The sequence below is a fragment of the Grampus griseus genome, assembly GCF_964374135.1.
Source record: "Grampus griseus genome assembly, chromosome: 1".
Lineage (NCBI taxonomy): Eukaryota > Metazoa > Chordata > Mammalia > Artiodactyla > Delphinidae > Grampus > Grampus griseus.
This window is the reverse complement of record NC_139017.1, coordinates 142,235,906-142,251,106: the sequence shown is the minus strand read 5'-3', so window position 1 is coordinate 142,251,106 and position 15,201 is coordinate 142,235,906. Positions and strand designations below refer to the sequence as shown.

General features: G+C 33.8%; 1 protein-coding gene across 2 annotated transcripts in view; it reads right to left on the bottom strand.

Moving 5' to 3' along the window:
* Positions 1 to 15,201, bottom strand: part of AGBL4 (AGBL carboxypeptidase 4) — a gene marked incomplete at both ends in the record, with an annotated part of 1,409,253 nt that overhangs the window by 1,278,752 nt on the left and 115,300 nt on the right. For both annotated transcript variants that reach the window (XM_082661428.1, XM_082661429.1), the window contains one exon: positions 4,295 to 4,417. In XM_082661428.1, the coding sequence (XP_082517554.1) occupies positions 4,295 to 4,417 (123 nt within the window). The remainder of the gene's footprint in view (positions 1 to 4,294; positions 4,418 to 15,201) is intronic.

The following is a 15,201-nucleotide window of genomic DNA, read 5'->3' as shown; positions in this document are numbered from 1 at the left end:
AGACACTATGAAGAACAGTATGGAGGTTCCTAGAAGACTAAAAATAGAATTACCATATGACCCAGCAATCGCACTACTGGGCATATACCCTGAGAAAACCATAATTCAAAATGACACATGTTTCCCAATGTTCATTGCAGCACTATTTACCAACACATGGAAACAACCTAAATGTCCAACAATAGATGAATGGATTAAGAAGATGTGGTACATATATACAATGGAATATTACTCAGCCATATAAAGGAAAGAAATTGGGTCATTTGTAGAGATGTGATGGACCTAGAGTCTGTCATACAGAGTGAAGTGAGCCAGAAAGAGAAAAACAAATATCGTATATTAACGCATATATGTGGAATCTAAAAAAATGGTACAGATGAACCTATTTGTAGGGTAGGAATAGACATGGACACAGAGAATGGACATGTGGACACAGTGGGGAAAGGGGAGGGTGAGATGAATTGGGAGATTAGGTTTGACATAAATACACTACCATGTGTAAAATAGATAGCTAGTGGGAATGTGCTGTATAGCACAGGGAGTTCAGCTCAGTGCTCTGTGATGACCTAGATGGGGGGGGAGGGGAGGGAGGTCCAAAAGAGAGAGGATATAGGCATACAAATACTGATTCACTTCATTGTACAGCAGAAACTAACACAACATTGTAAAGTAATTTTACTCCAATAAATAAATAAATAAATAAATAAAATATACAACCTTTACCTAAGTCCTTATCTCAGTATGATTGTGGGAGGAACCCAATTTAAGGCTCTGATATTACAAGGTTTTTCTATGGGTTGGAAATAACACAAATACACCAAGAAAAATTCTGGTACATTTTAGCACCCTTGAAATGTTGATGTTATTCATGTGCCAGAATTAGTACCTGGGATATTACTAGATATTGTGCTAAGTCTATTTTGTATGTTATCTCTAATTTGCACAATAATTCTACAATACAGATACTTATTTTCCTAATTTTAAGTAAACTTTAAGTGATAACATCAGCAATGACATAACCAAGTACGTGCTAAAGTTAATATATGAACCTAAGTCTGTCTGAAACCAAAACCTGTGTTTTTTGGTATTATACTATGTTACCTCTTGTTTAAAAAAAATGTAGGTAGCATGCCCTCTGGATTCATCCATGTTGTCACAAATGGCAGGATGTCCTTTATATGGCTGAATAATACTTCACTATATATTATATTTATATATATATATATATTCCATCACTCATATATATCACGTGTGTGTGTATATATATATATATATATATATATCATATTTTCTGTATCCATTCATCCAGCAAAGTACATTTAGGTTGTTTCCACATCTTGCTATTGTGAATAATGCTGCAGTGAAGTTGATTTCATAGATACAGAGAAAAAAATGGTGGTTGCCTGGGGCTGAGGGAAGGGGAAATGGGGTGATGTAGGTCAAGGGGTACAAATTTTCAGTTATAAGTTCTGAGGCTCTAATGCACAGCACGGTGACTAGAGTTAAAGAATATGGTATTGTATACTTGAAAATTTTTGACAGTAGATCTTAAGCATTTTCACCACAGGGAGGGGAAAGCAGATAGCTATGTTAACTATGTAAGGTGATGGATGTGTTTATTATTGTGATTTTGGTAATTGTTCTACAATATACATGTATATCAAATCATTACATCATACATCTTAAATATATGCAATTATATTTGTCAACTATTCCTCAATAAAGTTAAAAAAACAACAAAGTATATCAGCCATCTGGATATCTAAAAGAAAAGTTCAGGTGCAGTATTAAGCTAAAAACCCTGATTTCTAATGTAGTCATAGCATATTTTCATGCTGCACCAATAATAAAGACTATTTTATTTTCTTTCAAGAGGAAATAAAACATTAATTTTTAAAGATTACACAAATAAATGTAGTAAAACTCCACTGGGGGAATTAAAAATAAAAGTTTTTAAGTTTTTATTTCTATTGTCTGAAATGATATATAAATAACTACCATATCTTTATTTCACTGATGCTTTTTCATGCCATGGTAACTTAATACAACATACTAAATCTCTCAGGCTAACCAATTAATTTGAAGTATGAATTATAGTGCACTTCTCACATTCAATACACATATATGCATATCAATAATAAAAGAATAATCAAATTGCATATGATGGCAACCATAGTATTTATTTGGATGGTTTATTTTAAAACAGTAGTAAACTTTTCATTTTTCTTTATCATAAAACCTTTTCCTATATATCTTATCACCTAGTGAGAAATTTTCAACAATATGTTTATTATTCATGTCATAAGTTGACCTATAATAAGGTAATACATATATGCAGTGGTTAAAAGTATGGCCTGTGGAGCCAGGAAATTCTCAGTTTCCAATTCAGCTACACCACTTGTCAGTCATGCAATTCAAGGTAAATAACTTTACATCTCTGAGCATCACCTTCCTCACCTACAAAGAGAGATATAATACCTCAGAAGTCTTTTGTGTGTATTAAATGAGATAAACTATGTATATCATTCCTTACAGGGTATGGCAAACAATAAGTAATAAAGTGATAATTACTATTGTTTTTTTCCCTTTATGTTCTTGCTGTTATTAGTTAAATTTTTATTTAAATGTAAAAATATTTTTATTAATCTTAAAATCTCACTTTATGAAGACCATTTTGTTCACTATCTGTCCTCCTTCATTTATTAATTTCTCTGGTGCTCTCTCTCGCTCTCTCTCTCCCCACTCCTTCTGGGGCTCCCATTATGCATATACTGATCTCTTTGATGGTATTGCATAAACCCCTTAAGCTTTCTTCACTCTATTTCATTCTTTTTACTTAAGTTCCTCTGATTGCATTATTTCCAATAATATGTATTTAAATTCACTGATTCTTTCTTCTGCTTTAGTCTGACATTAAAGTCCTGTAGGAAGTCTTCTCAGTTCAGCTACTGTGTTCTTCAGCTTCATGCTTTCTATCAACATTTGGTACTTTCAGCATTATCCCTCTCTCTGATGAAATTGTCACTTTGTTCATGCAATGTTTTCCTGACCTTGGTAAAAATCTTTATGACAGTTATTTTGATTTCTCTGTCAGGTAAATCATGTAACTCCATTTCTTTAGAGTCAGTTTCTGATAGTACACTAGGTGCTAAGGAACAAAAATTAGTGAGAAACCATCACTGACTTCAAGGAATTTTCAGTGATAAGGAAAAGGAAAGAGATCATTAAATGACTGCAATGCAATAAAAACTATCATAGCAGAGGCCAGTAAATCATAGAAGAGGTGCCTGTAAATATACAGGTAGAGACGGCCAAACCTGCCTGGGAGGTGCTGGGTCTTAGAGGAAGAAATGCTGGCCTGAGTCTGAATTAACATTTTACCAAGTAGAGAAAGGCATCTGGGGCACAGAGAAAACAGCATCTGCAAAGGTACAAAGACTTGAGAGAAGCTGGTAGACTGGGGAACAGCAAGCAATTAAATATGGCTTTTTATCAAAGCTAACAGAAAATTAATCTTTCCACATCTTTTTAATTGTTGGTAAAACAATCATGGTACTTAGGGGTTCAGAGAACTGTCATATAACTGGAACGTCCCTTCAATCACACACACACATGCAAACACATTACTCAAAACGAAAAATAATCAACAACTGTATATAAAACAAAGTTATGTTTAACTTTCTCATTAATATTTTCAACGTATTCTGAATACCTACTATGTGCTTATATGCCATTCAGAGTATGAGGCTCAGATATAAAGAAGTTAACAAGATTCAACTACTACTGGGTGGAAATTCACAATTAAGCCCTGTTCTCCCCTATCAGAATACTCACAGCATTTGCTGTTTACAAAGTATATTACTTTTTGTTTTGTTTGTGTTCAACTGAATCTTTTCTTTAATTGCTTCTTTATAGAGAAGACTGCTCTCAGAAAGACTAAGAACCAGGTATACAGTAGACATTGAATAATTAATAATTTATCAAGTATTCAAATTATATTAGTTTTATCCCAAAAGAAATAATATCTGGGTAAGTATTTGATAAAATATAAGGTACTGCATAAATGTTCATTACTACTACCATTATCTTTCTAATCATTTATCACAACCAAAATACAGCACTTCATTTTTAAGTATTTCCAAGTTAGTTCATTCAAAATGGATTTTTCCTGACAACTTATTTCATTATGGTAAAAAATTAAATGGGTTGAATCACACTAAATGGTCAGATGGCATTAGATTCCAAAAATGACTCACTAGACAAGTTCAAAAGAAAAGGCCTTTGATACACTCACCACTTTCAAAGCAAGCATCAAAGATAAGATGTCCTTTCTTGGGCTGTCCACAGTATCCAGTTGGAAGCACCATATATTTGCTCACATTCCCTCCGATGGTATCATCATTTCCCAGATCATTGCCTATTGTTCAAAAAATTGGCTCATGTTAAACAGAAATCATAATGCATTTAGTAACAGAAATCCAATAAAATTTTTACCCCCTCCCCTATAATTTGGTGCTTATCCAGGCATTAAAAAAATTAACCACATATTGTGGTAGAGTAGAAAGAGAATAGATTTTTAAATCAAAAAGATATAGGCTCAAATCTTATCGCTACTACATATTAATTCCCTGTGTCACAAAGCAATCAACCGAATCCTTTTAAGCCTCAGTTTCTCTCATCCACAAAAAGGGAATGGTAAAACCCATATTTCTAAACTGTGTTATGAGAACTAGGTAATGAAAAATATCTAGTGTAACTACTGAAATGCAAAAGATGTTTGTATTTCAGTGCACAAGTGAGACTCATTGTAAGAGGCGGAGCTGTAAAAGAAAACAATCTTCTACAGCTGGGGGAAGAGCAGGAAACAGTCCTGGGCCTAAGACTATATATCAACATTATTTAAGGTCCCCTACCCCTGGGGAAGGAGTAAAAAACAATCTCTCACAAAACATATCAAAGCTTCAAAGCAGAATTAAAAGACGAAAGAGAAGTGGGATCACTGAAAAAACTCCACTCCAACATCAGAACATACAGGGCCTGCCTAAGACCTAGGCTAGACCAGTATAACAGAAACACTCCTAATCCCTCAATACCAATATAGCAAGCACTGAATAACAAACAAAGCAATCTAATTCTAGCATAGGGACAAAAGCATAGATAGAAGCCCTCTCTGTAATAGGAGTATCCAAGGGAAGGACAAAAGTTTAGGGTGGAGCAAAACATTGAAGAAAAACCCTCAATCACCCTATCCCTTTCCTTCATGAATAAAGTATCACTAGAAGCATATGAAGCCAGTGGCAAACTGAAGACAACCATAGCAACAATGAAACTCAACCCAGCTTAACTCCTGACTGGGTAGATATAAGCCCTCAAACAAATGCACCTAGGAGAAGAGGTGCAAGCATTGTAACATATAATATTTATATCATTCTCTACGGTTCTACGTGAGTTATGCAGTATTCAATAAAAAATTGCGGAACATACAAAAAACTCAAGAAAAAAACAACCTACTATCTTGGGAGAAAAAATAAACAGAACTAAATTCAGAAATGACCAGATACTGGAATTATCAGACAATGAATTTAAAATAACTAAGAATAATATGTTAAATTTTCTAGTAGAAAATGAGGACAAAATGCATGAACAAATGGAGAACTTCAGCAGAGAGATGGAAATTACAGTAATAAGCCAAAAGGAAATGCTAAAGCTAAAAAACAATAAAAGAGATAAAGAATGTCTTCAGTATACTCATCAGTAGGCTTGACACAGATGAGGAAAGAACTGTGAACTCCAAATCAATAGAAATAAACTGAACAAAAACAAGGAAAAGAAAAGAAAAAAACAGCACCTAAGAGCTGTGGAATAAAATAAAATAATGTAATGTACGTATAACTGGAATTCCAGAAGGAGATGGGAGGGCAGAAGAAATATTTGAAGAGATAATACCTGAAATTTTCCCACATTTAATGAAGGATATACAACTGCAGGCCCAAGAAGCACCAAGCAGAATATACTTTTTAACTTGGTATTTCATATTTAAAAATATAAATCACATAAAAATGAACTAAGATAAAAAATTAGACTACTTATAAGAAACTGAAAAACCGAAGTCAAAGGAATAACGTCTTTAAGTTATTGAAAGAAAAAAATGTCAACCTAAAATTTTAGACCTGGGACTTCCCTGGTGGTCCAGTGGTTAAAATTCCACACTCCCAATGCAGGGGGCCCGGGTTCGACTTCCGGTCAGGGAACTAGATCCCACATGCTGCAACTAAGAGCCCGCATGCCACAACTAAAAAGAGCTCGTATGCTGCAAAAAAAAATTTACCCCAAATTGTTTTGGACGAGTTAGTAATCCATATACTAAAACCAACCACACATCACACATAAAAATTAATGCAAAATAAATCAAACACCCAAATGTAAAATATAAAACTTATAGAAGAAAATATGAAAGTTTTCCACACACAAAAAAGAATGAGGTTAGACCCTTACCTGACACCATCCATATACAAAAATTAACTCTAAATGGATCAAAGACCTACATGTAAGAGATGAAACTATAAAACTCTTAGAAAAAAGCAGAAGGAAATCTCCATGTCATTAATTCTTGATTTGGCAATGATTTCTTGGATATGACACCAACAGCACTGCCAACAAAAGAAAAAAATAAAATAAACTTCATCTAAATTAAAAACGTGTGCATTAAGCACCATCAACAGAGTAAAATGACAACCTACAGAATGGAAAAAAAATCTGTGAATTACATATCTGATAAGAGGTTAACATCCAGATTATATAAAGAACTCCTACAACTCAGCAACCAAAACAAAAAGAAAAATTCCAAAATAGGCAAAGATATTGAATAGACATTTCTCCAAAGAAATACAAGTAGCCAATAAGTACATAAAAAGATACTCAACATCACTAGTCATTAAGTAAAAGCAAATCAAAACCATGAGCTACCACTTCCCACCTGTTAGGATGGCCACTATCAAAAAAATGAAAAATAATTTGGCCAAGACATAGAAAAACTAGAACCCTTGCACATTGCTGGTGGGAAATTATAATGGTACAGCCACTGTGGAAAACAGGCTGGTGGCATAAAAACAGTTTCAAACATAAAATTACCATAGATCCAACAATTCCACTCCTAGGTATATACTCAAAAGAATTGAAATTAGGGACTCAGATACTTGTACACCAATGTTCATAGCAACATTATTCTCATAGCCAAAAGATAAAAACAACCCAAATTCCATCAACATATGAATAAAATTTTTAACATTGTAGATACATACAATGAAATATTTATTATTCAGCCATAAAAAGGAATGAAATTCTGATACAGGCTACAACATGGATGAACCTTGAAAACATTAGGCAAAATGATAAAAGCCAGACAATGACAAATATTATATGATTCCACTTACATGAGGTACCTAGAATAGGCAAATTCATAGAGAAACAAAGTAAAAATAGAGGTTACCAGGAGCTGGATGGAGGAGGGAATGGGAGTTATTATTTAATAGGCAGAGAAAGTTTCCATTTCAGATGATGAAAATGTTCTGGAAAAGGGTAGTGGTGGTGGTAACACAACAGTGTGAATGTACTTAATGCCACTGACTTGTACACTTAAAATGGTTAAAATGTTAAATGTTATGTACATTTTACCACCAAAAAAAACCCTTAAACATGAAATAAATGGAAAGTATTTTTTTAAGTGTCCAAATGAAAAAGAAGTATGAGAATATCTGTGTATCCTTATGTTAGGCAAGATTTTACTATATAAGAGACGAAAATCACAGACCATAAAAGAAAAAAGTTATAAACTGGATTTTATTAAATTAAAATTTGCTGCTCTTTGAAAGGCATTATTAATTAAAAGAAAAAGTCAAGCCATGGACTGAGAGAAAATACTTGCAACACACATATCTGATTAAGGACTATATCAAGAATACATAAAAGATTTTATCAGATATTTCACCAAAGAGGATAAATAGGTGTCAAATAAGTCCATGAAAAGATGCCCAACAGCATTAGTCAATAGGGAAATGCAAATTAAAACCACAATTAAATACTACCACATACTTAAAAAGGCTAAAATCAAACTGACCAAACCAAGAATTGATGATGACACACTCAATTGAAACTTTCATGCATTTCTAGTAGAAATGTAAAGTGGTATAACCACCCTGAAAAATAGTTTAGCACTTTTTTATAAAATTAAGTATACACTTAACATACAACCCAGATATTCCACTCTTAGGCGGAATACTGAAGAGGTGTAAAAACATATGTTCAGGAAAAAAAAAAAAACCCTACACATGACTGTTTACAGCAGCTTTGTTCATAATCACCCCAAAACTGGAAACAATCCAAATGCTTTCAACTGGTGAATGCATAAACAATCTCTGGTACATCCATGCAATGGCATACAAATCAGCAATAAAATGGAAGAAATTATTGACACACATGACCACATGTGTGAATCTCAAGTGCACTATAATAAAAGGAAGAAGCCGAACTGTAAAGTCTACATCCTTTATAATCCAATTATATAACATTTTTAAAAGGCAAAATTAGGTATTTTTAAAAAACAAAAACAAAAATCTGTGGCTGTCAGGGGCTGCAGATAAAAAAAAGGGTTGACTACAATTTAATCAATCAAATTGTACAATCAAATGTATAATACAATCAAAACTTTGAAATCTTCATTGACCCCTGCCTATCTCAGCAGAGTTATATATACCTTCCTGTCATTTGCCAGAGTGGTATATATACACACATGTGTGTTTAATGGTGAATGTCTGCAATGGTGACTTGCAAACTCTTCCAGAAAACTCCTCAAGGTACTCAGGGATAATGGAGAGGAAAGCAGTTGCTAATAGGACAACTACTAGCCATGAGAGAGTAACTAGGACTAGATCCATACTCCCACCATAAACAACTAGAAAACTGGACAAATATATACAAAACAACTCTTTTCAGACTTACATGACAAGCAGTTGCCACACTGTGATGCCTGAGAGAAAGGGAAAACCTGAGGTGCACCTAATGTTAGTACTATTTTAGATTAGTGGCACTTTCTGGAAGATGGTACAAGAAGAGTGTTCCCAAACACAACAGGGTGGTTTTCTGAGTTGAGAAGACATAAGTAAGAGTTTGGAGAGACTGAGCAAAGTTTGAAGGTCAGACTATTGAAGAGGAGAGCACTACGAGAGCCAGAGCACCAAAATTCTACAGAATATCTGCTTAAGACCTTGTCTGAATGCAAAGCCATGTAGAGTGAAACTCCATGAGACCAGACAAAGAGTGACTAGGAAGCTGTAGATTAACAATTTCCAAAGTGCACAGGGCTGGGAAACATTCAAGATGCAACCATCCAGAATGGAGAATCCATGTTGAAAACTCAGGGCATTAAGTAGAGATCCCAGAAAGGGATCTCTAGTCATGAACAATTGGAAAATGAAATTTGAAACACAGTACCATTTACAAGACCATCAAAGACACAAAATACCCAGCCTTAAATTAACAAATTATATATAAGAACTGTATACTGAAAACTAAAAAAAAACATTGCTGATGGATATTAAGGAAGACCCAATTAAATGGCAAGGTATACCATGTTCATGGATTAGAGAACTCATTATTGTTAAGGTGACAACTTTCCAAAAATTGGTCTCCAGATTCAATGCCATACCAATCAAAATCTCAGCAGCATTTTTTCTAGAAATCAACAAACTGACTCTAAAATTTATATGGAAAATCAAAGGGCCTGAAATAGTCAATATGATTTTGAAAAATAAGAGTTGAAGAACTTACATGATAAGACTTAAGGAAAGTCATATAAATCAGTGGACCAGAATACAGGGTGAAGAAATATATCCACATACATACGGTTAATTAAGTTTCAACAAAGGTGTAATGATAATTTAATGTGGAAACAACAGTTGATAAAACAAATAGTGCTTGAAGAACTGGACAGCTCTTTAGGGAAAAAAAATGAACCTCATATATATGTATGATGATGGTGGAGGTCACGTAGAGTAAAAATAGGTACATTTCATTATATGTAAACTATGTCTCAAAAAGATTATTTTTAAATGTTTAAAAGTGAAAGAGTGAGAATTGATTTTCATGTCACAGAATTAATCCATATATATGGATGGAGATTTTACATAAATATACATATATATACATATATACATATATATAAAGTAAAATTATCCTATGACTCATACCACTCAAACCCTGTTTTCATTTCCTAGATGAAAATGCTCTTAACCACTTCTGTTTTTACTTTCTCAGGTATTATTCTACACAATATCTTTATTCCTCTATATCTTAATTTATCAACATCAAACAGTATCTATTGAAACTCTTCTATGAAAGATAAGGAAATAGTTTGTGTACATTATTCTCCACTTCTCTAACAACTTTTGTTAGTTCTATTCCTATTTTAATTATTCTGTTGAGTTGGTTATCATTGTGAGCAGTATTCCCAGGGGGCATTTTGGAAATTTGTTGAGGCATTTTTGTTTGTTTGTTTTCATAATTGAAAGAGCACTGATGGCACTTGAGTAGTAGAGACCAGGGATGCAAGAGGTAGTGCAAAGTAGAGAAAAGTCCAGTATGACTTCCAATTGTCAGATATATTCATATATTCATGTATACAGATATCCATGTATGTAAAAATCTTAGTTATAATTATATGAGCTTAGAACCTGTTTTACACATGCAAAGCACTTTGTATGGCTTTAATAAACACTGATTTTTCCAAGGAACTATCTAACATGTAAATCAAGGAAAGACTATAATTGATTTGTTCATAATTTCATCCTGAAGTATCACCATTTTAAAAAATCATGTCACCAACAAACAGCATTATCACTCATTGTAACTGATTTGCTAATACAACACTCCTATATCAGTTAATATTTGTAGCAGTTGTGATTACAGTGATTACAAATGCAAACATTGGAACTTTTTATTATGTTTTCCATATGCCTAGATATGTGCATATCCCTGTTTTTCCTTGTGGAGAAATCCTACTCATCCTGTAGACCTATGTGAAATGTTATCTCCTCTAGGAAGTCTTACCTGACTTCCCCAAGCAATGACAGTCCTCTAGAATGATAGGAAGTCCTCTTCCCCAGCAATGATTGTTCCTCTACATCGCCACAGCATCTTGTTTATTCCTCAAAACATATTTACCTTTTTATTATTGATTTATTATGTATTCATTATGTGTGTCTTTTTACTCCTAGTGATTGTGGTTTGTCATCAGAAGAATCTAATGTCTTTTCTTTTTATCACCACTTTCTCTCTCCACCCCAGGTATGACACAATGCTTGGCACAACATCAGTAATCTATAAATAGTCATTGATTTACTGAAATAAAAAAGGACTTTTAGGAGCTAAATTTGATTTCAATATTGAATATTGGTTTTTGTTTGCCTATTGAGAGTACAGGGAATATATGATATTCATCAAAAGAACAAACAGAATCTTTATATCTACAGTTTACTAAGATAAACAGTTGTGATATAATGAGACCAAATAGTTAAAGAAAGGAAGACATCATAAACCCTGCATATACTGACATAAAGACAGAAAGGGTGAATGGGGCGGGGATACTACACTCCATAATATTAATACAATATAATGCTTGATCATTTAAGTGCACAATGGGGGAAATGCAAATTTATTATTCTCAGAGAAATATCTCAATTACACTATGAATGTATATAAAATCATTAAAAAGAATGGCATTTACAGTAGTATAAAATAATCCAAGGTGGCATGGAATAATGAAATCATTGTTCTTATTGAATAATAACTTCTAACTTCTTTATGTGTGCATTTTAATGCTAGCCACATAGCTGTTTCACCCAGATTTTTTAACCCAAAGTTTCTACTCTTATTTTAAAATACCCTCACATTTAGTTACAGCAGCATGAATTAGTAGTAAGAATTTAGATTTCAAAGTCACAGACAGCTGAGATTGAATCCATCTAACTCAGATATATATGCAGTATAACCCTTATTAAGTAGTTTACCATAATCTCCTTAAGTCTTTCACTTAGAGATTGTTTATGTTGTTCTGAAGGGTACAGAAAATATATGTAAATCACTTAGAACATAGCATTTACTCAATAAGTAGTTGGTTATAACTATTATCACCCTCATTATCATTATTATCATCATTCTTAGTAAGACACCTGTATCTTCAAAGAAATGTATTTAACAAAAGAATAAAAGATTCAATTCTATTATAAAGTATTAGAGAGGATTCAGAAAAAGGAAAGGCATAATTTAAATAGAAATTCATAAAGAATGTCTTACCAAAAGTCTATCTTTGAAGTAAACACTGAATATGGTAGCATCCAATTAAATTACAGACTATAAAACACCCTTATTATAGTGTGTAGAATATTTGTCTCCAAACATAGAGACAGTAACACAACGAATTTTTTCAAATTAAGGAAGTTAGAGACAAAAGAGAAAATAAAATAATTGTGGCTTACCTTTAATGAAATAAAAGATCTAATCCTATTAACATTATTATTTACATGCCTTTAAAAATACTACATGGATAACAAATATTTAGCAATAAAAATTATAAACATATTTTGTGAAAGGAAAAACAAAGATATAGATGTACCCAATGAAATGATATGATAATTACATCATATAATATTTTACTCTAATAAATAGGCCTGCTGAGGCACTAGACATAAACTCTGGGGCTACATAGAATTTTTGACATTTAAGTTGGTTATGCTGATGATGGATATGACAAAGGCTCAATTTGTTTTATTTTTTCATGGAAAACTACTTTACACAAAAGTTACAAGCAATTCATATTGGTCAAAAATGAGGAAAGCAGCTTATTAATTAAAACTGACCTTTATACAGAACATGAATTCCACCTCTCGGGCACAAACACCTTGGAAGAGCTAACAAATTACCTCTATGTATAAATGACATGTAGTTAAAGGGATCTGTCAAAGGTTCTATTATAAAGCCATATTTCCAAGGCTTCATCATTTTGAGAGAAAATTACATTGAAGATGAGACTTAACCCACAAATTCTGAGTCAAGAAAATAAATCTAAAATTCCTACTTGAGGGTGTTTTAAGAAAGAGAATCTATTCATTTCAGGACTTTAATCCCAGTGAACTAGTACCGACTAAATAGCTTCTTCCTAGCATTTTATAAAATACCATGCTTATTCTCATTGCAAATATATTTACAAGATATAGTTCAAGGACTCAAAAAAACAAAAATGTAAAAAAAAATAATTTCCTAAATACACATATCCTAATTCTCTCTAGGCACATGTATCTACAATACAAATAAGTTGTCTAGATTTGTTAAGCTACAATCAATCACAGGATGTTTTGATTACCACACATACATCGAAGATCTATTTTTCAGCCACCTTATCTTGTACAAGAACTAAGGAGAACATATAAGATAAATAAGCTGTAAATCAATCTATCACTCAATAAAAGAATAAGGATATACTAATAATTAACAATAACACTCTCAAGAAACTGACCATCTAGTTAAGGACTATACTGAAAATAATAAGACATATAATGAAAAAATGTTCTATTTCTGTAAGAAGGAAAAAACTCAGTACAGACAGTACAGTTTGGTGCCATGGAATTTGGAAAAATATGGCCCTAAGGCTGAATCCTTGCTTGGCTACTTTTTAAGTGTATCACCATGGATGAGGCCGAACTCAGCAAGCTATGGTCTTGGACTTCTCTATTTTAATTCTATAGCCTTTTAAAAGTAATGACTGGCCCATTTTTCTCTGAAACAGTAGTTTGCATCCAATTCCCCAACATTTTACAGTAAATGATCTCCCTCCCTTGCTCTTACCAGGACCCCAGTTATACCTTTTCTATCTTTTATTACAGCTAATTGCATATGCCTTAATATCCACTTCCCAACTAGTCATTTAAACACTAACTTTCCACTTATGTGTTAGTCATAGTGCAGGGTACTATATATTATTTTACTGCTATTAATAGAGACACCTGCATACACTGTAGAGCTAAAACATGCCTGATATAGAGCAATTTTAATAAATAGTTGTTGAATTGAAATTTCAATTGAAAAAGAATTTTTTTAAATATATTCTTCTATTCCATACCAATTAGGAGAAATTTTTTTCATTACCTCCTGGGCTATGGATATAGGGGGTTATTAATTTATTTAACAAAGCATTTATTTACGATTACTATGCACACACTATGTTAGGTTCTGGTAATACAAAATTTTTTTAAATTCCTTTCCATCAAGGATATTACTGGGGGAGGCAAACCAGTAAACCACTGCATTATAGTATAATGTGATAAATATTAGAAATGTGAGGTAACCTCAAGGTATTCCACGAGAGCAAAAAGAAGCAACGTCTAAACTTCCCTCACAGAAGGCTTCCTGAACAACCTTAAAAATATATAGAGGAGACCCTCAAGATGGCGGAAGAGTAAGACGTAGAGATCACCCTTCCTCCCCACAAATACATCAGAAATACATCTACATGTGGAACAACTCCTACAGAACACCTACTGAATGCTGGCAGAAGACCTCAAACTTCCCAAAAGGCAAGAAGCTCCCCATGTGCCTGGGTAGGGCAAAAGAAAAAAGAAAAAACAGAGACAAAAGAATAGGGAAAGGACTTGCAACTCTGTGAGGGAGCTGTGAAGGAAGAAAACTTTCCACACACTAGGAAGCCCCTTCACTGGTGGAGACGGGGGTGGTGGTGGGGAAGCTTCAGAGCCACGGAGGAGAGCACAGTAACGGGGTGCAGAGGGCAAAGCAGAGAGATTCCCTCACAGAGGATCGGTACCAACCAGCGCTCACTGGCCTGAGAGGCATCTCTGCTCACCCACTGGGGCAGGTGGGGTCTGGGAGCTGAGGCTCCAGCTTCAGAGGTCAGATACCAGGGAGAGGACTGGGGTTGGCTGAGTGAACACAGCCTGAAGGGGGCTAGTGAGCCACAGCTAGCCAGGAGGGAGACTGGGAAAAAGTGTGGAACTGCCTAAGAGGCAAGAGACCATTGTTTCGGGGTGCACGAGGAGAAGGGATTCAGAGTACTACCTAAATAAACTCCAGAGATGGGCGCAAGCGGCAGCTATCAGTGTGGACCCCAGAGACAGGCATGAAATGCTAAGGCTGCTG